At 32.1% G+C, this 22,561-nt stretch overlaps 1 protein-coding gene across 1 annotated transcript; it reads left to right on the top strand.

The window, feature by feature from the left end:
- Nucleotides 1–13,730: 13,730 nt before the first annotated feature.
- On the top strand, nucleotides 13,731–15,473 carry LOC126891346 (uncharacterized). Its single transcript, XM_050660524.1, has 4 exons — nucleotides 13,731–13,872; nucleotides 13,929–14,088; nucleotides 14,143–14,360; nucleotides 15,313–15,473. The coding sequence occupies exons 1-4, from the start codon at nucleotides 13,731–13,733 to the stop codon at nucleotides 15,471–15,473; spliced, it is 681 nt and encodes a 226-aa protein (XP_050516481.1).
- The last annotated feature ends 7,088 nt before the right edge of the window (nucleotides 15,474–22,561 follow it).

The raw sequence follows: 22,561 nt of genomic DNA, 5'->3' as shown, positions 1-22,561 counted from the left end.
TAGGGCCAATGAAATACCGATAACATTCTGCTACAAGTAAAAAATGAAAAGATTGGTATTGTAAGATATGTTAAATATTTGGGGTTTCAAATTGATAGTTGTTTGAATTTTGATCATCATTTTGATTATATTGTCCGGAAAATAACGAAAAAACTATATTTTTTTAGCCGAATATCACAAAATATATCGACTCAAGCTAAAATTGGTGTCGCGAAAAAAGGTCGCCAACAATTGGTCGAGCGAAAAAATGTCGCGCACATTTGAGCGCGTATCAAAAGGTCGCCGGCGAAAAAACAGCGCCGACGAAATAAGGTCGCGTGCAATTGATCGCGCGAAAAAAGATCGCGTCATGTTTTACATTATTAAAACCATTCAATTGGTTTTCAAAAAGGTTCTAAAGAAATTCTATTTGCATACTTTAACTTTATGCATTATGAGCCGATTAGTCTTGGAATTCCATCTAATTACTTTTTAATGTATTTTGGATGTATAAGAAGATGGGAAAAATAACGTATATCTAAATACTTTTTAATGTATTTTGGATGTGTAGGAAGATGGGAAATATAGGAGAATGGGAAATTATTTCATATGGTATTTTCAGGTTATTCAAGTGAATATACTTGAAAATTGAACAATTTTTAACATGAAGAAAGTATTTTTTTTGTTCTACGTGAATAATTTTAATATATGGATCTAAATTCAGAAAGGTACTTTCCTTCACACTTTTTACAGGCTTAGGACTGTCAGCAAAAAACTGGCGTGTTTAAAAGTGTTTGCTCTTCCTAATCGGATATCGTTAAAAATGTACAGTAATAATAGTTCTATTTACAGTATATATTACATACAAACGAATACCAGGTACCAGTTTACCTATTTTTGGTATTTTCAGAGACCGGTAATTAGCATAATTGGTTCTTAGTAGAAAGTCGTTATGCAGATTAGTGAAGAATAAGTAGTTTAGATAAGGGCACCTTATTGTGTAGGTATTTATTAGGAATTCCATGAAGTCATTACGATAAGACATTATTGGAAATGCTAAAATAAATATTGTACAAAAGTTCTTTGTCTAATTGTGCGTTATTCACTAATGTGGTAATTATTATTCCATATTCGTGAAACGTACTTTTATTACTTTTTAATGTATTTTGGATGTATAAGAAGATGGGAAAAATATCGTATATCTCATTATTCATTAGCTTGTCGATTTGTCAAGATGGTCTTAACTTACGTAAAGAGTCAAAAAGGTGCCAATATGTTGGTGTATAATGGATATATCCATAGAAAGGAAAAAACGATTGATCAAAAGACAATTTGGAAGTGCGCTCAGTACAATAAGCATAAATGTACCGGGAGAGTTCACACAGTGGGAGATGAAGTAGTGAAAAGTACAAGTCACAACCACGTTGCCGATGCGTCAATATTAGAAGCAAAAAAGGCTTGTAACAGAATGAAAGAACTGGCTCATCAAGTTGAACTAACAACACAAGGAATCATAGCTACCGTTTCACAAGAAGTGTCTGTGGGTGCAACTGGGCAGCTACCTTCTATTTCATCCCTAAAGCGAACTATTCAGAACACACGCCAAAGAGTGGAAGCTATTCCGGCAAATCCAAGAAGCTTAACAGAGCTTATTATTCCGGAAGAATACACCAGAAACAATAACGGCGAACCGTTTCTTTTATTTGACAGTGGTCCAAACGAACAGAGAATTTTAATATTTTCCACTGAAAGAAATTTAACTTTGATGGCGAGCTGTGAACACTGGTATGCCGATGGAACATTCACATGTACTCCTCTATTGTTTGGTCAGCTGTATACAATACATGGCGTACAGTATAGCAACGTTATTCCAACTGTTTTTGCTCTACTTCCTAATAAAACTCAGGCAACATACACTCGACTCTTCCATGAATTAAAAACGTTACGACCAGGTTTACGTCCTACAACAATAATGGTGGATTATGAAAAAGCAGCAATTAATGCTTTACAACAAGAGTTTCCTGAAGTCAGAATCCGTGGATGTTTCTTTCATTTCACACAATGTTTGTGGAGAAACATGCAAGGTACAGGACTGCAACAAGTTTATACAGAAGACGCGAATTTTGCTCTACATCTGCGACAATTGGCAGCCCTAGCCTTCGTACCTGAAGTAGATGTTGTTGCAACATTCGGAGAGCTACTGGACAGCGAGTTTTACACTCAAAATGAAAATTTACTAACACCTTTAATAAACTACTTTGAGGATGTATGGATAGGCAGATTGGATCGACGACAACAAAGAAGACCGCCAATGTTTCCAAGGAATCTTTGGAATTGCTTCGAATTTATAGAGGAAGATCTACCGCGTACTAATAATGCTGTCGAAGGTTGGCACAACAGCTTCTCCTCGATATTAAATGCAGCACACCCAAATCTATGGAAGTTTATTACGGGGCTAAAGAAAGAAGAGAGTTTAAATCGATTAAAAGTGGAGCAATACATAGCTGGAAACCAACAACCTCAAAAAAAAATTTATAAAGATACAGCGCGGCGAATAAAAACGATTTGTTTGCAATACGGGAACCGGCCAAATCTAGAATATTTAAGAGGAATTGCCCAAAATTTTCAACTGCAAGTATAAAAAACTAAAAAACAATTAAAAAAAAAATTTAAAAAAAAAAACAAAAAAAGAATAAATATTAAAAAAACACAAAAAAATAAAAATAAAAAAAAATAAATAAAAATTAGAAAAAAATAAAAAAATTAAAATTAAAAAAACTTTTAAACACGCCAGTTACTAACTGCCAGTCCTAAGCCTGGATAAAGTGTGAAGGAAAGTTAAAGTATGCAAATCTGTTATTAATATAAATGTATTCTTTAACTATGATATCTTCAATAAGTACTCACCAGTGACAATGTATTAATGAAATTGTGCCTGTTATATAATTTTTAACCACAATATCATTATTTTATTTGGGAAATTTTATTTTAATAAAGATGGTAGCCCTTAACCTACCCTATCTATATGTAGTATATACCCTGTAAAATATATTAAGCTTATATTAAAACTTACTCTTAAATAACCAAGGGTAAATTTTGCGACACTGCCAAGTCGTGAAATAATACCTCTAGGTACTTTCCCTACAACATTTACAGTTAAAATTACCTTAATTCGACCATTAAATTGGTCGAACATTTTACATGATCAATTTCAAATAGGATTATTTACTTCCAATTATTTTCCTATTATTTAAAGTGGAAAATAAAACTAAAGTCATTTAGAAGTCAATATTGGGTTGACGAAATATTTTTTACCAATAGGTTAAAATGACTAATAAGAAAATATTTAACTGTTTGGGTCATTATTTAACAGCAATCCTTTAGTTCTATTGCATCATCTAAATCTGACCTAACCCTGGATTAAGTGTGAAGGAAAGTTAAAGTATGCAAATGAAAACATATTTTCTGACGCGATCTTTTTTCGCGCGATCAATTGCACGCGACCTTATTTCGTCGGCGCTGTTTTTTCGCCGGCGACCTTTTGATACGCGCTCAAATGTGCGCGACATTTTTTCGCTCGACCAATTGTTGGCGACCTTTTTTCGTAGATCCGCTAAAATTACAGTTTTTAATTCAATTATTCAGCCACATTTGGAGTACTGCGCAACTATATTGTATATGTTTAATTTAAATAAACTCAATCAACTACAAAAACTACAAAATCGTGGCATGAGAATTATATTGAAAACAAATCGACTTACACCTATATCATATCGCACATCTAGATGAAGAGTAGCACAACTCAAAATATTCCAAAATGGAGTTATTGCGATTATCGAAATCTGCGTCGAAAACTACACGAGTGAAAAAGACACCTGTGTAAAAATCTCCATCAATAACATGTAGATGACGCTGTAAGTTAGTCTTTCTGAGTTGTTCCCAGTATACCGCCGCCAACAATAGTAACGCATAACTAGTTACGACAACGCCAGCTGTAGGAGAAGATATATCCACACGCACAAAGACTGGATTATTTTGGCTTATTTTTGTATTTGTGATTAATTGTATTATTAATTTTAAATTATTTTGAGTTACTTTGGTATTTGTGATTCAACCTGTTTTGTTTCTCGAACGTTCTTCAAATTATTTCCATTTACACGGTTGTTTTTTACAAAGGTGAGTATTTTTTTATAAAATAACTACAAATAGTCTGGTATTGGTGAAAATATTTTACATAGTTTGAGATATTTGTGTATTGCTGGTTAAATTTAAATCGGCTCTTATTTTAAAACAATAATATCTATTGTCTATTTTAATAAAGAAATATTTAGAGATGTTTGCAGTTTTGAAAATGACTTTTATCTACTATTTTTTCAATAAAAGGAAATGTCAATTTAGAAACATTTTTTGAGTTAATATAGTATTCTTGAATTTTAATAAATTCGTATGTTTTTTAACCAGATTTACTCAGATTTGAGTATCTGAAACTGTCTTTCGGTCCATTTTTCCTAGACGAAAAGAAGGTAAATACGTGGCCTAAGGGTCCTTTATTTGCTTTCTTCTATATTCGTCGTCTCTTGTGCTTATATATTGTAAAAACTGGAGATATAGGATGCAGCCAGAAAGCAGTTTCTTAACGAAAAGTCTCGGATTTAAAATATTGTTTATTATTTTTATTTCAATTATTTTAATTGTTTAAAAGTAGTAAACTTTATATCTAGGGCTTTTCGTTCCCTCGTTTTACGAGAGATGTCGTTGGATTGCGTCTCAAAAGGTGTAATCATTGCATCGCGATGTTTTCCCTTAAATTGGCAGGGTGTTGATATTTTGTTTAGAGTTGTGACTGCACAGCTTCACTGAGGATGCATAAGATGCTGAAATAGCTATATGGAGATGATGGTCCAACTCTGAATCAAATAGAAACATAAACTGCCTTTATCTTTTATCTTATCTTCGTATGTTTTTCTTATAGATGATGAAAGGTCGTGGCCTTGTACTTCTACAGAAAGCGATGGAGGCTACGTCAAATAATCCTGATAGTACTAATACTGGGATGAAGCTTCGAGAGAACTCGACAACACTTTTGATGAGCACCAAGGTGACGGAAGAAATTTTAGTTAATAATACCATGGAATTACAGAAGAACCCAACAAAGTTAGCATCACCACCAACTAGTGCTCAGGTAAAACCATCATACTGCATTTCACCGGTTAACAGTCACAGTAGCAATTTCGACGATTTGGATGCGGATCCGCACTTCAACCCATCTCCTAAAACGAGAACTCGACGTCTACCTCTCATATATTCAAGAAAAAGATCTCGTTCCTCAAGTTCCAGCTCCTCATCTAGTAATTCCAGCAGCTCATCTAGTAATTCTAGCAGCTCTTCAAGCAGCAGTAACACAGAAATAAGTAGTAAGTCTGTGTCATCCGTTATATTGGATTCTGCCAATCTTTTAAACGAGATTCCTGCTCCTGAAACTTCCACCTCTCAATCGATCATAGATCAGTCTGCTGATCCTGAAAACCATCAAAGGGGTAGAAAAAGGACTAGAAACCCTGCTGGTTGGTCATCGAATATTAAGAAATTGCATCGAAATACCGGAAAGGCCTATGTCAGTTCAACTAATAAAAGTGTTCCTGAAAGAGCCATCAAGCCTCCATGCAACGATAAGTGTAGATTGAAATGCAAAACAAAAATAGGAGAAATATTACGCAAAACTTTATTTGAAAATTTTTGGCAAATGGGCGATCTTCAAAGGCAAAGAGAGTTCATTGTAAGGCACACTCAAGTTATTAAGCCTAAATACAGATACAGTAGTACCCAAAATTATAGGTCATTAAATTCTGCATTTTTCTTTGACGTTGAAAACATTCTTATTAGAGTCTGCAAGACTTTCTTTAAAGCTACTCTAAACATAAGCGATCAATGTATTAGGACAGCTCTTTTAAAACGACAAGACGGCGGTTTCATAGAAGATGACCGAAGGGGTAAACACAAACAGCACTCGACCATAGATAATGAAGTAAAAGAAAGTGTAGTCGTATTTATCAGGTCAATACCTAGAATAGAATCTCATTACCTCCGTGCACAAACCACAAGGGAATTTATTCCAAGTGAAAAATCTCTTGCGGATTTATACCGTGATTATAAAGATCTACGCGAAAATCAAAGTTTACCAATTGCTTCGGCATCAACTTTTAATCGAATTTTTAACACGCAGTTTAATATTTCGTTTCACATCCCAAAAAAAGATGCCTGCGATCAGTGCGAAACATACAAAAATTGTACAGAAGAAGAAAAACAAAAATTGCGTGAAGCTTATGACCAACATTTGAAAGAGAAAGTGCTGTCCAGATCAGAAAAAGAAGCAGATAAGAAAAGGACAGACGCCGTTGTTGCAGTTTACGATCTTCAAGCCGTAATGCAGGTGCCTAAAGGGCAAGTATCCTTGTTTTTTTATAAATCAAGAATTAATTGCCTAAATTTTACGATTAGTGATTTGTTCGCACAAGATGTAAGATGCTTTTTTTGGGACGAGACTGAAGGTAAACGCGGTGCTGTGGAAATTGGATCCTGTGTATTGCAATATCTACAAATAGCAGCTTTAAAAAATATATCAGGTACTGAACTCAATATTATATTTTACAGTGACAACTGTTGTGGCCAACAAAAAAATAAATATCTGCTCAGTGTCTACGCCTTTGCTGTTGCGACTATGGGAATAAACTCAATTACTCATAAATATTTGATCCGTGGACATTCACAAAACGAAGGTGATAATGTGCACAGTGTTATCGAGAAACAAATCAAAAGATATACTAAATCAGGTCCAACATACTGTCCACAACAATACGCAACTTTAATAAGAACAGCTAAAAAAACTGGAAAACCTTATTATGTGGAAGAACTTACACATGACAAGTTCTATGATATTAAAACTCTTCAAGAAGAATGGGGAAACAATTTCACTGTTAATGATAATAGAGAACAAGTAAAATGGCACGACATTAAACAATTGCGTGTTGAAAAGCAGCAACCGATGACATTTTTTTATAAAACTTCTTATGAAGAGACTGTTTTTAAAGAAGTATTTGTAAGAAATCAAAGGCGAACAGAAGTTCACAAATTTTCTCCTTTAAAACAAGCGTATTTACAAAAAATACCATTGGGTGACAATAAGAAACGGGACATTATGGAATTAATTGATAAGAAAATTATTCCACAGAATTACGTTGATTCTTATTACAAAAATGCACTAGGTATAGAATAACTTGAAAACGTATAAATGTATTATTGATGATTCCGTTTATTTTTAGAGACATTTTATAAAGTAGCGCTGTGTTTTACAAACCTTTTTAAGTTTAATAGAATAGAATAATGTGATTTCTTTTATACTTTTTGAAATGTTTTATAAACCTTTTTTAAGTTTATTATAATAGAATACCATGATTCCTTTTATTTTTAGAGACATTTCTTAAACTAGTGCTTTGTTTTAGATTATTTTTAATTGTTTGTTACCTAAGTCCTAAATAAAGATATTCAGTTGAACTAAAAAATTGTTTTAATTAATTAATTATAAAATATACAAAAGTTAGACACACCACTCTTTCTGTGAAGATCATTAAAAAATATGGAGATTAAGAGTGCATTAACTCAAAATATTTCACTAAAATTCAATCAATTTGAGTTAATAAATTAGTAAATAATGATTTAGTCACGAATACTAACATAACACAAAAAATATGAATTAACAAGTGATGCGAGTATTGAAGGAAGTAATTATGCAAATAAATATCTTAGTAAAATAATTTATGCAATACTATGCAACAATATTTTGAACAGGACAACTAGAAATGGAATTATACGTTTTTTGCCCTTCCTGAAAAAAGAGATATTTTGAGTTGTGCTACTCTTCATCTAGATGTGCGATATATGCTACAGGTTTTAAATTGGTTCACAATTGAAGAGAAACTGTATTATTATACAATGATTTTGGTTTATAAAATACTTAATAACGTAGCTCCAGATTACTTTAAGCAGTTTATAGTGTACAATAAAAATGTGCATAATTATTCTACAAGAAATATGGGGAATATTTACATAGCAAAAACAAATTATAAAATGACGATGAATTCATTAGTATTCAGGGATTTTAATGAGTTTAACGCTCTACCGGGTGAATTAAAAAATACGATGTCACTAAAATCTTTTATCTACGACTGATACATAATATATGTATTATACTTGTGGTGTTTGCAATATAATGCCATATAATAATCCCTTAGGGATTAATAATGCGGGATTAATAGCTATTAATCCCTCTGGCACAACAATCACAAAATTCACCACGGAAACAAAATAATCAACCTCAAAAAGTGTCACTGTCAAACGAATAGTATATTTGACAGTTTGTGTTGAGATGGACGAAAATGAAGAATCTTTTAATTGTACACCACTAGAAATTGTAGAACTAGCTACAGCAACAGCATCTACCTTAATACCTTATGTAAATATTTGTATTAAAAACTCTACCAAAGTTAATGATGATTCTCAACCAATTCAGTTTATTAATTGTACCGGGTGATCAGTTAAGGGTAGCGAGCGGCCATATCTCATAAGATATTGGTCGTATAGAATTGAGAAAAAAAAATCATGGTAAAAGTCGCCAAGAGAAATTGCTGGAAATTATTTTCGAGTTTATCAAACGTCCGCTAGAGGGCGTAACAACCAACACAAAGTAGAAAAATGGGATTTTTATAGAATTTTGTCCAATGAAAGTTTATCGATGATATCATTTTCATATTAACAGACCATTTCCCTACATTTTTTGTCTAAAACGTTTTGTTCTATCTATCAAAATAAAGCGGTGGGGGAAGTTCAATTGTTTTTTTAAACAAACCAAGATTTCTTCCGTTTCTTTTGACCGATTTTAGAAAACTTAGGCTCATATGAAAGAGCATAATTTGCACTACAAAACTCTTATTTGGTTTTTAATTTTTGACGTTTTCTGTCGCCGCTAGATGGCGTTAACTGAAATGGTAGCAAATTTTTGAGTTTTTTTCAAAAAAAACAAATGTAATGATATATTAATTTTTATATATTTTAAAAGAGGATAAATTTCTCTATAATAATGAAAATAATTTATTATCTACCTTTTTTTGAACCGTTGATATTGACCAAAATATAATTTTATTACATTAAAAAATGGCACGCCACTGTTTTTTATCAAAATAAAAATCAGTTTTGTAATCTCTTATTAGTTGCTAACAAAAAGAACCTCTTGACTTTTTTTCGTTAGACAAACGGTTTTGGATTGAAAAAATAAAATAGGTTTACATACTGATAATTATAAGGTTCAAAATTATTTTTAAATATTACATCTCACAATAATAAAATTATTACCTATTATTTTTATCATTAATAATTATTTAATTAGCGAGAGAATGCATTAGTTCATAATTTATTAATAATAATTATTATTATTTCATAAATTAAATTAAAAATCAAACTTAACTAACATCGCATTTAAGCGAAGCAGGCCATGATCTACGAAACTGAAAATAAAATGAAAGAAAACACCAAATTGTCAATCACGCTGATATTTACTTTGACAGTTCCTGCCATTGACATCTAATTTAATGTTATGTAAAAAGTATTTTTACAACAAATCATGCCTTTTACGAATGAAGAAGCCTTTGATATGTTGAGAATTTATTTTCAATGTTTTGAAAATGCGGCGATTGCTTCTAGGCAGTATGCACTGCGTTATCCCCTCCGTAGACGGCATTCGAGAATGGTTTTTCGTCGTTTAGCCTTACGTTTAAGGCAACATGGCCAAGTGCAACCAACTCCAACTTTGAGAAGAAATCGTAGAGTAAGAAGAGAAGATAACATTATAAATGTGTTGGCTTATATTCATGCAGACCCCCATTTAAGCATAAGAGAGATCTCCAGATATTTAGGAATATCCTATGGCTCAGTGCAAAAAATATTAATGGATTTTAAGATGCATCCGTATCACGTCGTGATTCATCAATCCTTAAAAGAGACTGACTTTGAACGTAGGCTCGATTACAGCTACTGGCTTAGAGACTTCATTAGGGAAAACCGTCTTATTTTGTCACAAATATTATGGACAGATGAAGCATCGTTTAGCAGTAATGGCAAGGTAAATCTGCATAACATGCATTACTGGTCGGACACTAATCCACACTGGTTACGTGAAGATTATCAGCAGGGTCGATGGAGCGTTAACGTCTGGTGCGGTGTTATTAATGGTACTATTATCGGTCCGCACATATTTAATGGCAATCTAACCGGTGACATGTATTTGAACTTTTTATTGAACGATTTACCAGGACTCTTAGAAAACGTGCCTTTAGAAGTAAGAAGAAACATGTGGTTTCAACAAGACGGATGCCCGGCACATTATTCTCGAAATGTGCAAGATTTTATGAACAGGCATTTTCCTAACCGTTGGATTGGTAGAGGCAGCCTATTTTTCTGGCCACCACGGTCCCCTGATTTAACCTGCCTTGATTTTTATCTATGGGGCCGAATAAAGGATTTAGTGTATAAAACTCGACCAACTACTCGAGAAGACATGATAGTCCGAATTCAAAACGCGATAAATATTATACCAAGAGCGGAAATTGAGGCAGCTGTCAACTCCACCCAGAAGAGATTGGACCAGTGCATTCAAAATAACGGACAACATTTTGAACATTTACGACAAAATTATTAATTTAGTTTTAACGTTTATTTTTAAAGTTTTGTGTTCTTGTTTTTAGTGTTACTGCTCTTGCTGTTGTTGGACAGTTTTATTAAGATTTTTTTCCAAATATGTAAATTAGTATGTTTCGAGATATGGGCGCCCCATGTAAACATATCTTATTTTTTCAATCCAAAACCGTTTGTCTAACGAAAAAAAGTCAAGAGGTTCTTTTTGTTAGCAACTCATAAGAGATTATGAAACTGATTTTTATTTTGATAAAAAACAGTGGCGTGACATTTTTTAATGTAATAAAATTATATTTTGGTCAATATCAACGGTTCAAAAAAAGGTAGATAATAAATTATTTTCATTAAATTATAGAGAAATTTATCCTCTTTTAAAATATATAAAAATTAATATATCATTACATTTGTTTTTTTTGAAAAAAGCTCAAAAATTTGCTACCATTTCAGTTAACGCCATCTAGCGGCGACAGCAAACGTCAAAAATTAAAAACCAAATAAGCGTTTTGTAGTGCAAATTATGCTCTTTTATATGAGCCTAAGTTTGCTAAAATCGGTCAAAAGAAACGGAAGAAATCTTGGTTTGTTTAAAAAAACAATTGAACTTCTCCCACCGCTTTATTTTGATAGATAGAACAAAACGTTTTAGACAAAAAATGTAGGGAAATGGTCTGTTAATATGAAAATGATATCATCGATAAACTTTCATTAGACAAAATTCTATGAAAATCGCATTTTTCTACTATGTGTTGGTTGTTACGCCCTCTAGCGGACGTTTGACAAACTCGAAAATAATTTCCAGCAATTTCTCTTGGCGACTTTTATCATGATTTTTTTTTCTCAATTCTATACGACCAATATCTTATGAGATATGGCCGCTCGCTACCCTTAACTGATCACCCGGTACTATTACTAATTTTAATGTTGTAGATAAATGTGTATTTAATTTGTCGTAGATAAAGTAGAGTATACTACTCGCAATAATGGCTCTCGTTCCCTCGGAATCTTACTCCCTCGCCGCTAACGCGGCTCGGTTCGTAAATATTCCTCGGGAATAATAGCCATCATTATTGACTCGTGGTATAATCTACTATTAAAACCAAGCTTAAGCTGTATATTAGAAACAAGTGATGTAATAGTTTATTATGTTAATTTTATGGGTGGGTATTGTATGGTATTATATGTTGTAAAATTAATTTAAAGTTTGTTTCAATTTCATTTGATGTTGCTTAGTTATATTCGATTTTGTAAATTATAAAATTTCATTCATTCGCAATTTTAAAATTACGTATATAAGATACCTTTATTACAATACAAAATTAAAAAATCATAAATGTTAAAATATTTTGGATTTTGATTGATTTGTCCAGTCAGGTACGTCTTTCTTTATTGATTAAATTTATAAGGCACAAATGGAGTGCAAACTTTAAATTAACAAAAAAAACATATATACTTCCAGCTGAGCTCTCAACATTTATAAATCAAAAGTATAATTTTTATATACAATAATTGGAGTATTTTCATATTTCTGGACCTTGGAGGTAAACTACACTATGTCGACATGGTGTTGTTTTTAATCAGTTTTTTTAATTCACTTATTTTATTAGTTGGAATATACAAATTGGCTATATGTTATCATTAAAATATGGTCACATTGTCCTTCGAACAATTCGGGGATACATCAGATTTTTATTAACATCCTAAGTGCCCTAAACTTTGTTGCAAACACACGCTAAACCCAGTTGATCGAAATGAGATAGTGTAGTTTACCTCCGAGGTCCAGATTTGTAAAATTGTGCTATTCATTATTTTCCTGCTTTTTTAGAACCAAGTGGACGAAAACGATGAACCATGCACTTCACATGGCCATTCATCACAAGGGATAGGAAAGAGAGGAACAAAAAGAAAATTATAGTATGGCAGTAGGAAAGGAAAATCTAAATCCAAAGGATGCATCTGAATGTTCCTGCCTCATCTAGGTTATTACAATTAAGCAGAGAGTCTGTGAATGTATTAAAGGGCATACAAAAAAATACAGATAGAATAGCGACGTCACTTGAGACACTCATTTCACAAAATTTTACATGTAAATGTAATGCACAAACTTGTAAAAACAATAAATAGTATTTACTTATTTTGGGCATGTATTTTTTTCACCCTCGAGAGGGGCTGAAACTCACCCCCAGGGCAAAAGCACACATCAGCAAAATATCACTTTTTTTCTCTGAACGTACTACGTACGTTAAAGAACGTACTATAATATTTTTATCATTATTACATGACTGCAAACAAAATAAAGTCGAAATTTTAGTTTCTGAAAATTTTAGCTATAGTTGCTGTACTGCAACTTTTGTAGAGACAATTGTAATAAATTATCACTAGTAATACCACTAGAGGTCAAATTATTTCCGGAAATTTTTTTGAGATCATGAATATTTTGAAAATTTCCCGAGTCGCAGACGAGGGAAATTTTCTAAAAATATTCATGATCAAAAAAAATTCCGGATATTAATTTGACTTCGCGTGGTATTCGGTAAGAAAATTCCACACCAAATTTGCATTTGAAAATCCAAAGCTGCATGAACAGATTAATAGAGCGCCATAGCTTTGTCAGCAATTATTTAGCGCTTGTTCACAATGGACGTAAAACGTAATTTACCCATAGTGTATCCGTAATGCATAAAGTTGAACATGTAGAAATCAAATGTAAGTATTCACAATGGGCAAACGTAAAATTTATGTTACGGTTGTCTTACGTTTAAACGTAAGGATTACATAAAGTTAAGATTGTTTCAACTTTATGTTCGAATTACGTGAATTTTAAGGACGACTGTAGTATTTTTTATATTTTAATGTTGGTGATGTTAAGTTTGACAATTTACTTCACTGTTTTTTAGTTCCTTCTTCTCTTCGTTACTCTAACCTCTATGTTTACTTGGTTTTTGTTTGGCTTGGCGGGTTTTTGGTAAACAAAATTGTAATCGTAAATTAATTATTAATCGTTGATAAAAATGGAAAACATGGATATAGAATTGTTAATCCAGTTTGTACGATCAAAGCCATATTTATATAACAAGGCGCATAAAATTTTTAAGAACGTGCAAATAAAAGAAAATGCTTGGGCGAAGATAGCGGAATCCCTTCAATCCTCACGTAAGTATTTAAATAATTGTTTAAATAACTCTTCTTTAACACTTTTGGGATTTTAGCGGAAATCTGTGAAAAAACATGGAAATCCTTAAAGGAGAAATTTGTGAGGGAGAGAAGAAAAATAAAAAAAACTCCTAGTGGAAGTGCCAGAATGGATGGTTCGGTCTGGACATGGTTTAAAGAAATGGAATTTTTATCTGATTTTATTCAGGAAAGGAGGTAATATAATATAAAATAATGTTTAATAAATACTTAAGACAGTAATAATTGTAGAAGAGAAGGTACCGTTTCTAATATTAAAGACAAAGGACCTGGTCCAAGCTCTTGTAGTTTTGCTGCTGGAACTAGCTCAAATAGTGGGCCTTTGTTCATGGATGATGATGATGAGGAATATTGCATCGAAGGCTCACAGAGTATAATTGAGCATTTTCAGAGAAGTCCTGCAAGTCAAGTTTCCATTTTTATGGAAGAAGGAGAGGCCTTTTCAGAAGGTATTAAAAATTAATTATTTTATCTACACTCCATTTCTCCATCCATTATTCTCCAAACAACGAGAAATTTTGAATAATTACTTTAATTGTGCAAGATAATAGCATCCATAGAGATGATTTGTGATATTTTCTGACTGATTCATACATGCAGTCAGGTGAAACATTTTGTATTACCAATGCCATAATATAGGCAATTATTATTTGTCTTATCCTATTCAGTATTACATAGTCATGGATAATTGTTATTATTAAATGAGAGAGGGCTTCAAATCATCCAAATTTTCATGATTGCGTTCAGTACATTTTCAGTACATGTAATGTATCATTACAAAGTAATGATTATTGTACATTAAACTAAATTATAATTAAAAATACAATTTTAGTGGTAAGGAAATTGACTCATTCTTTGGGAAAATAATTGTTAGGTAAATAGTTTTAAAAAAGTTTTACAAAAATTCATTGAAGTCTTTATTTGTGATCAAAGTTTAAAAAACCACTAATTTAAATAAATTATTAGTGTATAGTTTGTAATATAAAATGTGTTTATCTTCATCATCTTTGCTTATGAATTATCTGTGTGAACATAGCTAATATGAGGGGTGCCCAACCATAACGTTGTAAGTGCTACTCGTGCTGAAATATGTTTTATGTTATTAAAACATTGTATGTGTCAATCTTTACTTACATATTATGTGCCAACTTTTACTTACACTCTTATTGAAGCCCAAGCTCGCCCGCACCTTGAATATAGTGAAAGAGTGCAAGTAAAGTTAGTAAAGGTCGGCACATACATTTTAATCATTGTAATCATAACATTTTAATCATAAAGAACATATTTCAGCTAAAGTGGTACTTACAACGTTATGGTTTATCACCCCTCATATAAGAATTTTCATTATAACAAGTTATTTTAAGACAATAATTTTTCTTAAGCATAATTACAATATTTCAGTTGGAAGTCCATCATCTGTAAGGCCTGAAACTCCACTACTTTCGCAACCTCAGACTCCAGGCCTGGAACATGAAACTCAACCGCCCGTGATGTCTGGAAATACCACTCTCCTGACACCAAAGCCACCAAAAAAAAAACATGCCAGCCTCCGACAATGTTAATGCGAAGATATTGGAAACAATATCAAACATCAATAAAAGACAATTGTGCGAGGAACAAAAATTTGGGGACTTAGTTGCCCATGAGCTCAGCAACATCACTGATTTAAATAAAAGAAGGGCAATAAAATCAAAAATAATGAACATCTTATATATTCAACAGGTTTTAATTGTTCTTCTTTTGCCCTTCAATTCGTCCAATTTTGAACATAGGCTTCTCCAGTTTCCTCCATTCACTTCTGTTTAGTGCTTTCTGTTTCCAGTGCGTTCCTCCTATCTTTTTAATTTCGTCTCCATATCTCATCTAGGGTCGTCCTCTTGTTCTCTTTCCTGTCCATGGTCTCCATTGTTGTATCGTAGTATATCCACCTATTGTCTGTTTGTCTAGAGTTATGACCTGCGAAGCTCCATTTTAGCCTGGCTATATGTTGTCCTGCGTCTTTGACTTTTGTTTTATTTCTTACCCAGTTGTTTTGTTTTCTGTCTGTTAATTTTACTCCTAACATTGCTCTCTCCATGGCTCTTTGTGTCTTCCTTATTTTATCCATGTTTGCTTGGGTCATCGGTGCAAGTCGCATGTTTGGCATGCATATTTGTGAGAATTGGGAGTATGCACTGGTCAAACACTCTTGTTTTTAAGTATTGTTGTATTTTTTTATTCTTTAGGACCCATTTTAATTTCCCAAATCCGGCCCAGGCTAATCTGACCCTTCTTTTTACCTCCGCTGTTTGGTTTTCCTTATTTATTTTTATTATCTGTCCCAAATATATACTTGTATTATATATTCAATATTTAAAATATTTCAAATATATTAACCGCTTATATTATGGTGACGTTTCTATTATCTTGTGTGTTTGTCATTGTTTTTGTTTTGGCAAAATTCATTTTTAGACCTATATGTTCGGATTCATTTGCTAGTTTGGTTAGCATGGTTTGTAGTTCTTCAAAACTTGATTACTACATCGTCTGCATATCTTAGGTGGTTTAGTTTCTTTCCATTTATGTTTATTCCCATGTTTGTCCAGGTTTTAATTGTAGATAATGTATATAGTTTTTTGTATTAGGTTTAGAGTTCAGTGGTTGACATTTTTATCATTATGGAGATATCCATATGAGATATAACACATATTATTATATATAATAATATTATTTCTTTGTTTATATTTACAAATATGTTACCCATATTATGATAAATAAAGACAGTTTATTTGTTTTTAATATCTACTTATATTTCTGCAACTACTTTAAGAAACATATTAGTATCTCTTTTTAAACACTTATTGACTTACACCGAGTGGCTTCTAAGGCATCGATATACTGAATAGGTTTTAATTGTATATAATGTAAATAGTTTTTTTGTATTAGGTTTAGAGTTGAGTGGTTGACATTTTTATCATTATATCGATGCCTCAGAAGCCAATCGGTGTAAGTCAATAAGTGTTTAAAATGAGATACTAAGATGTTTCTGAATGTAGTTGCAGAAATATAAGTAATTATTAAAAACAAATAAACCGTCTTTATTTATCATAATATGGGTGACACATTCATAAATACAAACAAGGAAATAATAATACTATTATATATTCCATATATATTATAATTCCAGTTTTATCGTACAGCATTCTGTTTGATGGATTATGAAGTGGATTATCAGGATGACGCATTCTAGTGATTTGTCGAAGGCTAGTTGTTTCAGCCACTTTTATATTATTTTTCGCAGGACCTTTAGAATTATAGAAAATTGTAAAACCATACTCCAACATGGGCCTGCAAATCATTTTATAAATATTGGCTGCTGTTTCAATCGTAATTTCCTCATTCTTGTATGTTAAACTTCTGAAGTGTTTTGCTCTAGTTATAATTTTCCTTTTTATAACTGCTGTGTGGTGGTTGAACTTAAATTTGTTGTCTATTTCTATTCAAAATTCTTAACATTTAGACTTATATTTAGACAGTTTTTTTATTTCATTCCAGTACGTTTTTCCTTTCATGGAGTTTATACTTTTACATGCTAGGATCCATTTATGTTGTTTAAATTTGTGATATAAGTTTGTGAATATCTTTGATTAGTTCATTAAATTGTGATTTTAATGCATGTGTCTCATTTTTTTGGATCTGCCTGAGTAACTGTCTCTTCAATTTAATCAGAGACAAAATGAAGGGTGGAAGATTGTAATTAAAAGGTGATTTCTTCTGCTTGGGTGAATTTTCTATTATTAATTTAGACAACATAGTGTTGAAATTTTTAATGTAATTTGGGCAAATGTCATGCCCTATATTCAAAAATTCTTTCATTCTACTATTTACATTTTGCTATATTTGGAAGCTTAATTTCATTAATGTGGTCAGGATCATGATGTAGATTAAAATCAAATTGCAAAGCCAAGTGATCACTTCCCAGATCTGGAGTTACAAGTATATTTGTGATATTATTTATAATATTTTTAGAACAAAATAATATATCTGGAGTTGTGCTTGGGTTACCTGTCATTATAAACGTAGGAGTAGGTATTTGACAAAAATTAGAATTTTGAAGAAAACATTTAATTTGCTTCATATGTGAGGGGCTTGATTTTGGGTTAAAATCGCCAATGATTATTGAATAATCATAAAGGGATGCTTTAATGAAGATAGTTTCTTCAATTAGTGAAGAATTGTGAATATAGACTACGAAAATATGTAATTTGGAGTCTGTAAAAGGAAATGAGACATGAATGCAGTTATTAAGAGGGTTGTTTATTCGTAGAGGATTTTCTTTACCCATCTTTCATGTTTTTCTGGATTGTATAAGACTGCCTCCTCTGAAGTTTTGGTTTAATATATTTCCTTTTTGTTGGATTATAGACCAGTCACAATATGGGTTAATAAAATCTTTATTTTTGCTTTCCACACACATAAAACTATGAATATTGTTAGCTTGTAAATAGTTGTATATTAAATATTTCTTTGGTTGAAAACTATTGATATTTGAATAAAGAAACCTCACCTTATGAGCCATTATCCTGAAATATTGGTTGGTTGGTGAGTCATTGGTTGGTTTTTACAGATCGCACATGAGTATAAATAGTCGATTTCTGCTAAATACTGGGGTAGTATCAATGTTATATAGATGTACAAATCTCTTTTTTAGCTTAATTATGATTTCTTGATGATCTTTATTTTTAGGATTATTTAGTTTGTTAGTATATGTTTCAATAATATGATCATGATATGTCATTGGTGAATGCATTCTGCTTGTACCAGTAATTTCTGAAGGCATTTCGGAGGATTTTTTGTTCATAGACTTAATGCGCGCATTAGGACTTCCTTCAATAGGTTTAGTTGGTCTGTTAGGACATTTAGGTGACCATGCTTGGTGGTCTTCGGCGTTGCATGACAAACACTTTTCTGGAAGAGGAGAGGTGCACATTTATGTTGAATGTTCTTCTTAGCATTTCCTACAGCTTATTGATGTGGTGCAGTTCTCTGTAGTGTGGGTATATAATAAACATTTGGAACGTGTGATAGGAGAAGGTTCAGATGGTTGACTGGGATAAACAGGATAGTGGTAGTTCTTAAAGAACACTCCCTCGCTTAATAGTTTTTGAAATGATGAGTAATCTCACGTAATTATTCTAATCAGAGGTGTCAGTTTTCCGGTTTTTCTCGATGTAATTCTTTTGCAGTATCTGTGTCTTATTCCGATATTGGTAAGGTGTCTTTTATATGTGTATCCTCAATATCCAATTCTACTGATGATATAACACAGGCGAAAGTTGTGTTTTGTGATTTATGTGGTGTTAATTGATTTTGGTTAGAATTTGTTTCTTTGTATTCTTTGACAACACTTGACTAGACTAATGATTTCAGCTTTGTTTTAATGTCGTTATTATCCTGATTACTTTTTAAAATAAAACCACTTCTAGTTTTTATTATACCGTTGTAACTGTCTTTTTTCGTTATATTAAATTTCCAATTTACGCCATTTTTTATTGGGGTTTCGCAGGAAAAAAGTGCGCTGAAATTTAATAAACTATGATAGTCTAAAATTCTTTATTAGATTTTCGCATGAATATATTTTGCCAAAATTAAAAATTTTGTAATCTTCATCTCTGATAAAATTGTCAGTTTTTAACTCAGAAATATTTCTAATAAAATTAGTAGTTTTACACAGGAAAAATAAAATAAATGATTCTACCAGAATCTCATTATAAATATATTTACAACAAAGTATTTTTATTCGTAAAGTTATATATAGGTTTGCTGTTATTTAAAAATAGGTCTTAACAGTTTTTACCATGTTTGGTTTTTATTAGTTATTGTGCGTAAAAATGTTAATATCAAATAATAACATTTATCAGTGGTAGGACACGTGTTTTTAATTCAGCAGAAATAATCTCGTATTCACGAGGTTTTTTGACAACGACATCCGATTTGGGCGTCAAAACATTATCTAATAAAATTATTTTTTCAATTTAATTGTGGCTTATTTCCCATCTAAATAGTTAATTATATTTTAATAGTTATTTATGATATAAGTGTTAAAAGTACACATTTAAGGCACGCATGTGAAAATTCACATGAGTGCCTTAAAAATGTACTTTTTAACACATATCATACAATATTTTTTCTACAAACGTAATTACAGGACAATATCTACAAAACCTTTTACTGGAACTTGACTGACATTCTATTTTTATATTTTTCTTGACATTACATCAAAATTGCCTATACTGTCAATACGTAAATCATAACTGCAGTGCCTTAAAAATTTTATTGCCTTAAAGTAACATGGAGTGCTAAAAATTGCATTTTTAACACGTTTGTACAAAAATATTTATATATTTTAAAAAGTATTATTAAAAACTAAACAATCGAGGAATGGTTTGACTAATATTGCCAACAAGTAATAAATAGCAAAAATATAGCTAGACAGAAATGTCTAAAAAGGAATTCCTGAGTGAATAGAAGGGCATATGAAGAACTCTGAAAAGATGCAAAGAAAATGTGTAGAAGGAAAAAGAGAGAAATGTTGAATAGAAAATACAACAAATTAGAGATTATAATAACAGAAGAGAGACTAGAAAATTTTACAAGGAAACCAAGCAATACACCGAAGGATACATGACAAGAACAACAGTTTGCAAGGACAAAAATGGGACAATTATCAGCGAGAAAGAGGAGATAATGAAAAGGCGGAAGGAGCATTTTCAAGAGCTCTTAAACCCAGAAAAAGAACAAAACCAAGATAAAGAAATAATTCACCACAGAGCAGAACAACTAGTCAAGCAACCAACATTGAAAGTTTTTCGGTTTTGGAATTTGAAAAAAAAATTGAAAAAACTTTTCAACAAAAACGAAGTATTTTACCAACATAAAGTGAAGGGTGTCGGGAGAAAATCATGGATGTCATCATGAAATGATTTTGAGAAAAACGAATTTTAAAGTTATAAGACTATTTACGACAAAAGAAAATGTGTTGGGAGGTATTAAATATAAACGTAATGATAGAAAAATGTATTGATAATATAAACAAAGCATAAGAGTTAAATTGTTTTTAAGAAAATAAAAAATTAGTCACGTAATGTCCACTTTTTAAGAAGAAAACAATGGATGTCACCAAGTACAGGCGTTTAGTCACAAGATTATTGCTGCTTTGTTTTTGCTTTTTTTCTCTGCTTTTCACCTAAAACAAAATAAAACATTTTAGTTACAAAATCGTATTTTTTAATTATTTTCTTCATAACCTCATACATTTTTTGAATTTTTTTTTTTTTTAATTAAAAAAGCGAAACATTTTCAAATCGATTTCTCTAGAAAACGGTGTGTCCTACCGATTTAAAACAAGAGTACCTTTTAGTACTAGGATACTTCACAATTTAATAATCCAGTGTCAGAAATGCATAAAAGTTAAAGATAAAAAAGTTATGCGATAAAATAACTGTTGCCCTACCCAAAACGGACGTCTATGATCGGTACTAGAAATTTGCAATGGATGGATTAGATTTATATCTTGAAGATAAATACGCGTAATAATTTTTGTTTTTCTAAATAGAAGCGTTCTGGAGGTATTTAAGAAAAACTAATTACAAGACGCCATCTTTAAAGAGCTCTAGCTCCCTTAGGAAGCATTTTTCGGACTAAGTGAATTGGGTTAAATTATCTTAAAATTATCTGAGGAATCTCCTGTCTTCGTTTGTCGGTAGAGTTTCTGGACACCCTGTATATAAATGAAAGCAAAACAAAATATATGCAGTGCACAAGTGCACGAATCATCATGAGAATCTGCAGGTAGACAACCATACCTACCTTCGAATATGAAACCACTTTAACCTACTTTTTTTTTGGATTGAGGTGGAATGCTCTTAGCAGACTAGGGAAGGTGTCCCTAGTACTGTTGGACTCGGACAGGAGAGAACAACACGCTAGAGCCCACAGACCATGGTCCATGCGTCCCGCGTGCCCCCCATAACCAGCCGCCTACCAACTAAAATACCCCCTCTTCCGACCCGGAATATCCCTGGAGGTATTCTTTAGAGAACGATACATGGGGATATTCCGCGCTGTCTAGGATGTAAGTTAGAAATATGTGTGTCCTATTCATCTGCCTAAGAGCAGCAGGAATAGGTGGAGGTTCTTTTCCTGAAGTGGAAAGTGGGCTAAGCACCTATCGGAAAGCGATAGGGCTTAGGTGGATCAAGGATCAAGATTAGTCCAATCGAAAGCGTTTTTTTATATATTTATATGAGGATGGTGAGAAAACCCTACCTAGGTTCAATAATAAATGACAATAACATCAGACAAGAAATACAAGCACGGATTCTTAGCGGTAATAAGTGCTTTTATGCATACAAAGTCTTAATGAAAAGTAAGTTACTGAATCTTCAGTCTAAGCTTAGAATCTACAAAACAATAAATATACCAGTGGTCACATATGGATATGAAATGTGGACCCTCTCAACCACTGGTGAAAATCACCTGAGAATATTTGAGAGCAAAATACTAAGGAAGATATTTGGACGAACCCAATGGTTCGTAGAGAATTAAAATGAACCACAAGCTGGATGAACTAATGCAGAGCGCAGATATTGTTAGATTTGTAAAGTCACAA

The sequence above is a fragment of the Diabrotica virgifera genome, chromosome 9 (assembly GCF_917563875.1).
Source record: "Diabrotica virgifera virgifera chromosome 9, PGI_DIABVI_V3a".
In the NCBI taxonomy this organism is placed as follows: domain Eukaryota; kingdom Metazoa; phylum Arthropoda; class Insecta; order Coleoptera; family Chrysomelidae; genus Diabrotica; species Diabrotica virgifera.
This window is presented reverse-complemented; position numbering and strand designations above follow the sequence as displayed.

Coding starts and splice junctions, on each gene's coding strand:
- LOC126891346 (XM_050660524.1), top strand. CDS start 13,731: ATGGAAAACATGGATATAGAATTGTTAATCCAGTTTGTACGATCAAAG. Junction 13,873..13,928: donor GGAATCCCTTCAATCCTCAC/GTAAGTATTTAA, acceptor TTGGGATTTTAG/CGGAAATCTGTGAAAAAACA. Junction 14,089..14,142: donor GATTTTATTCAGGAAAGGAG/GTAATATAATAT, acceptor TAATAATTGTAG/AAGAGAAGGTACCGTTTCTA.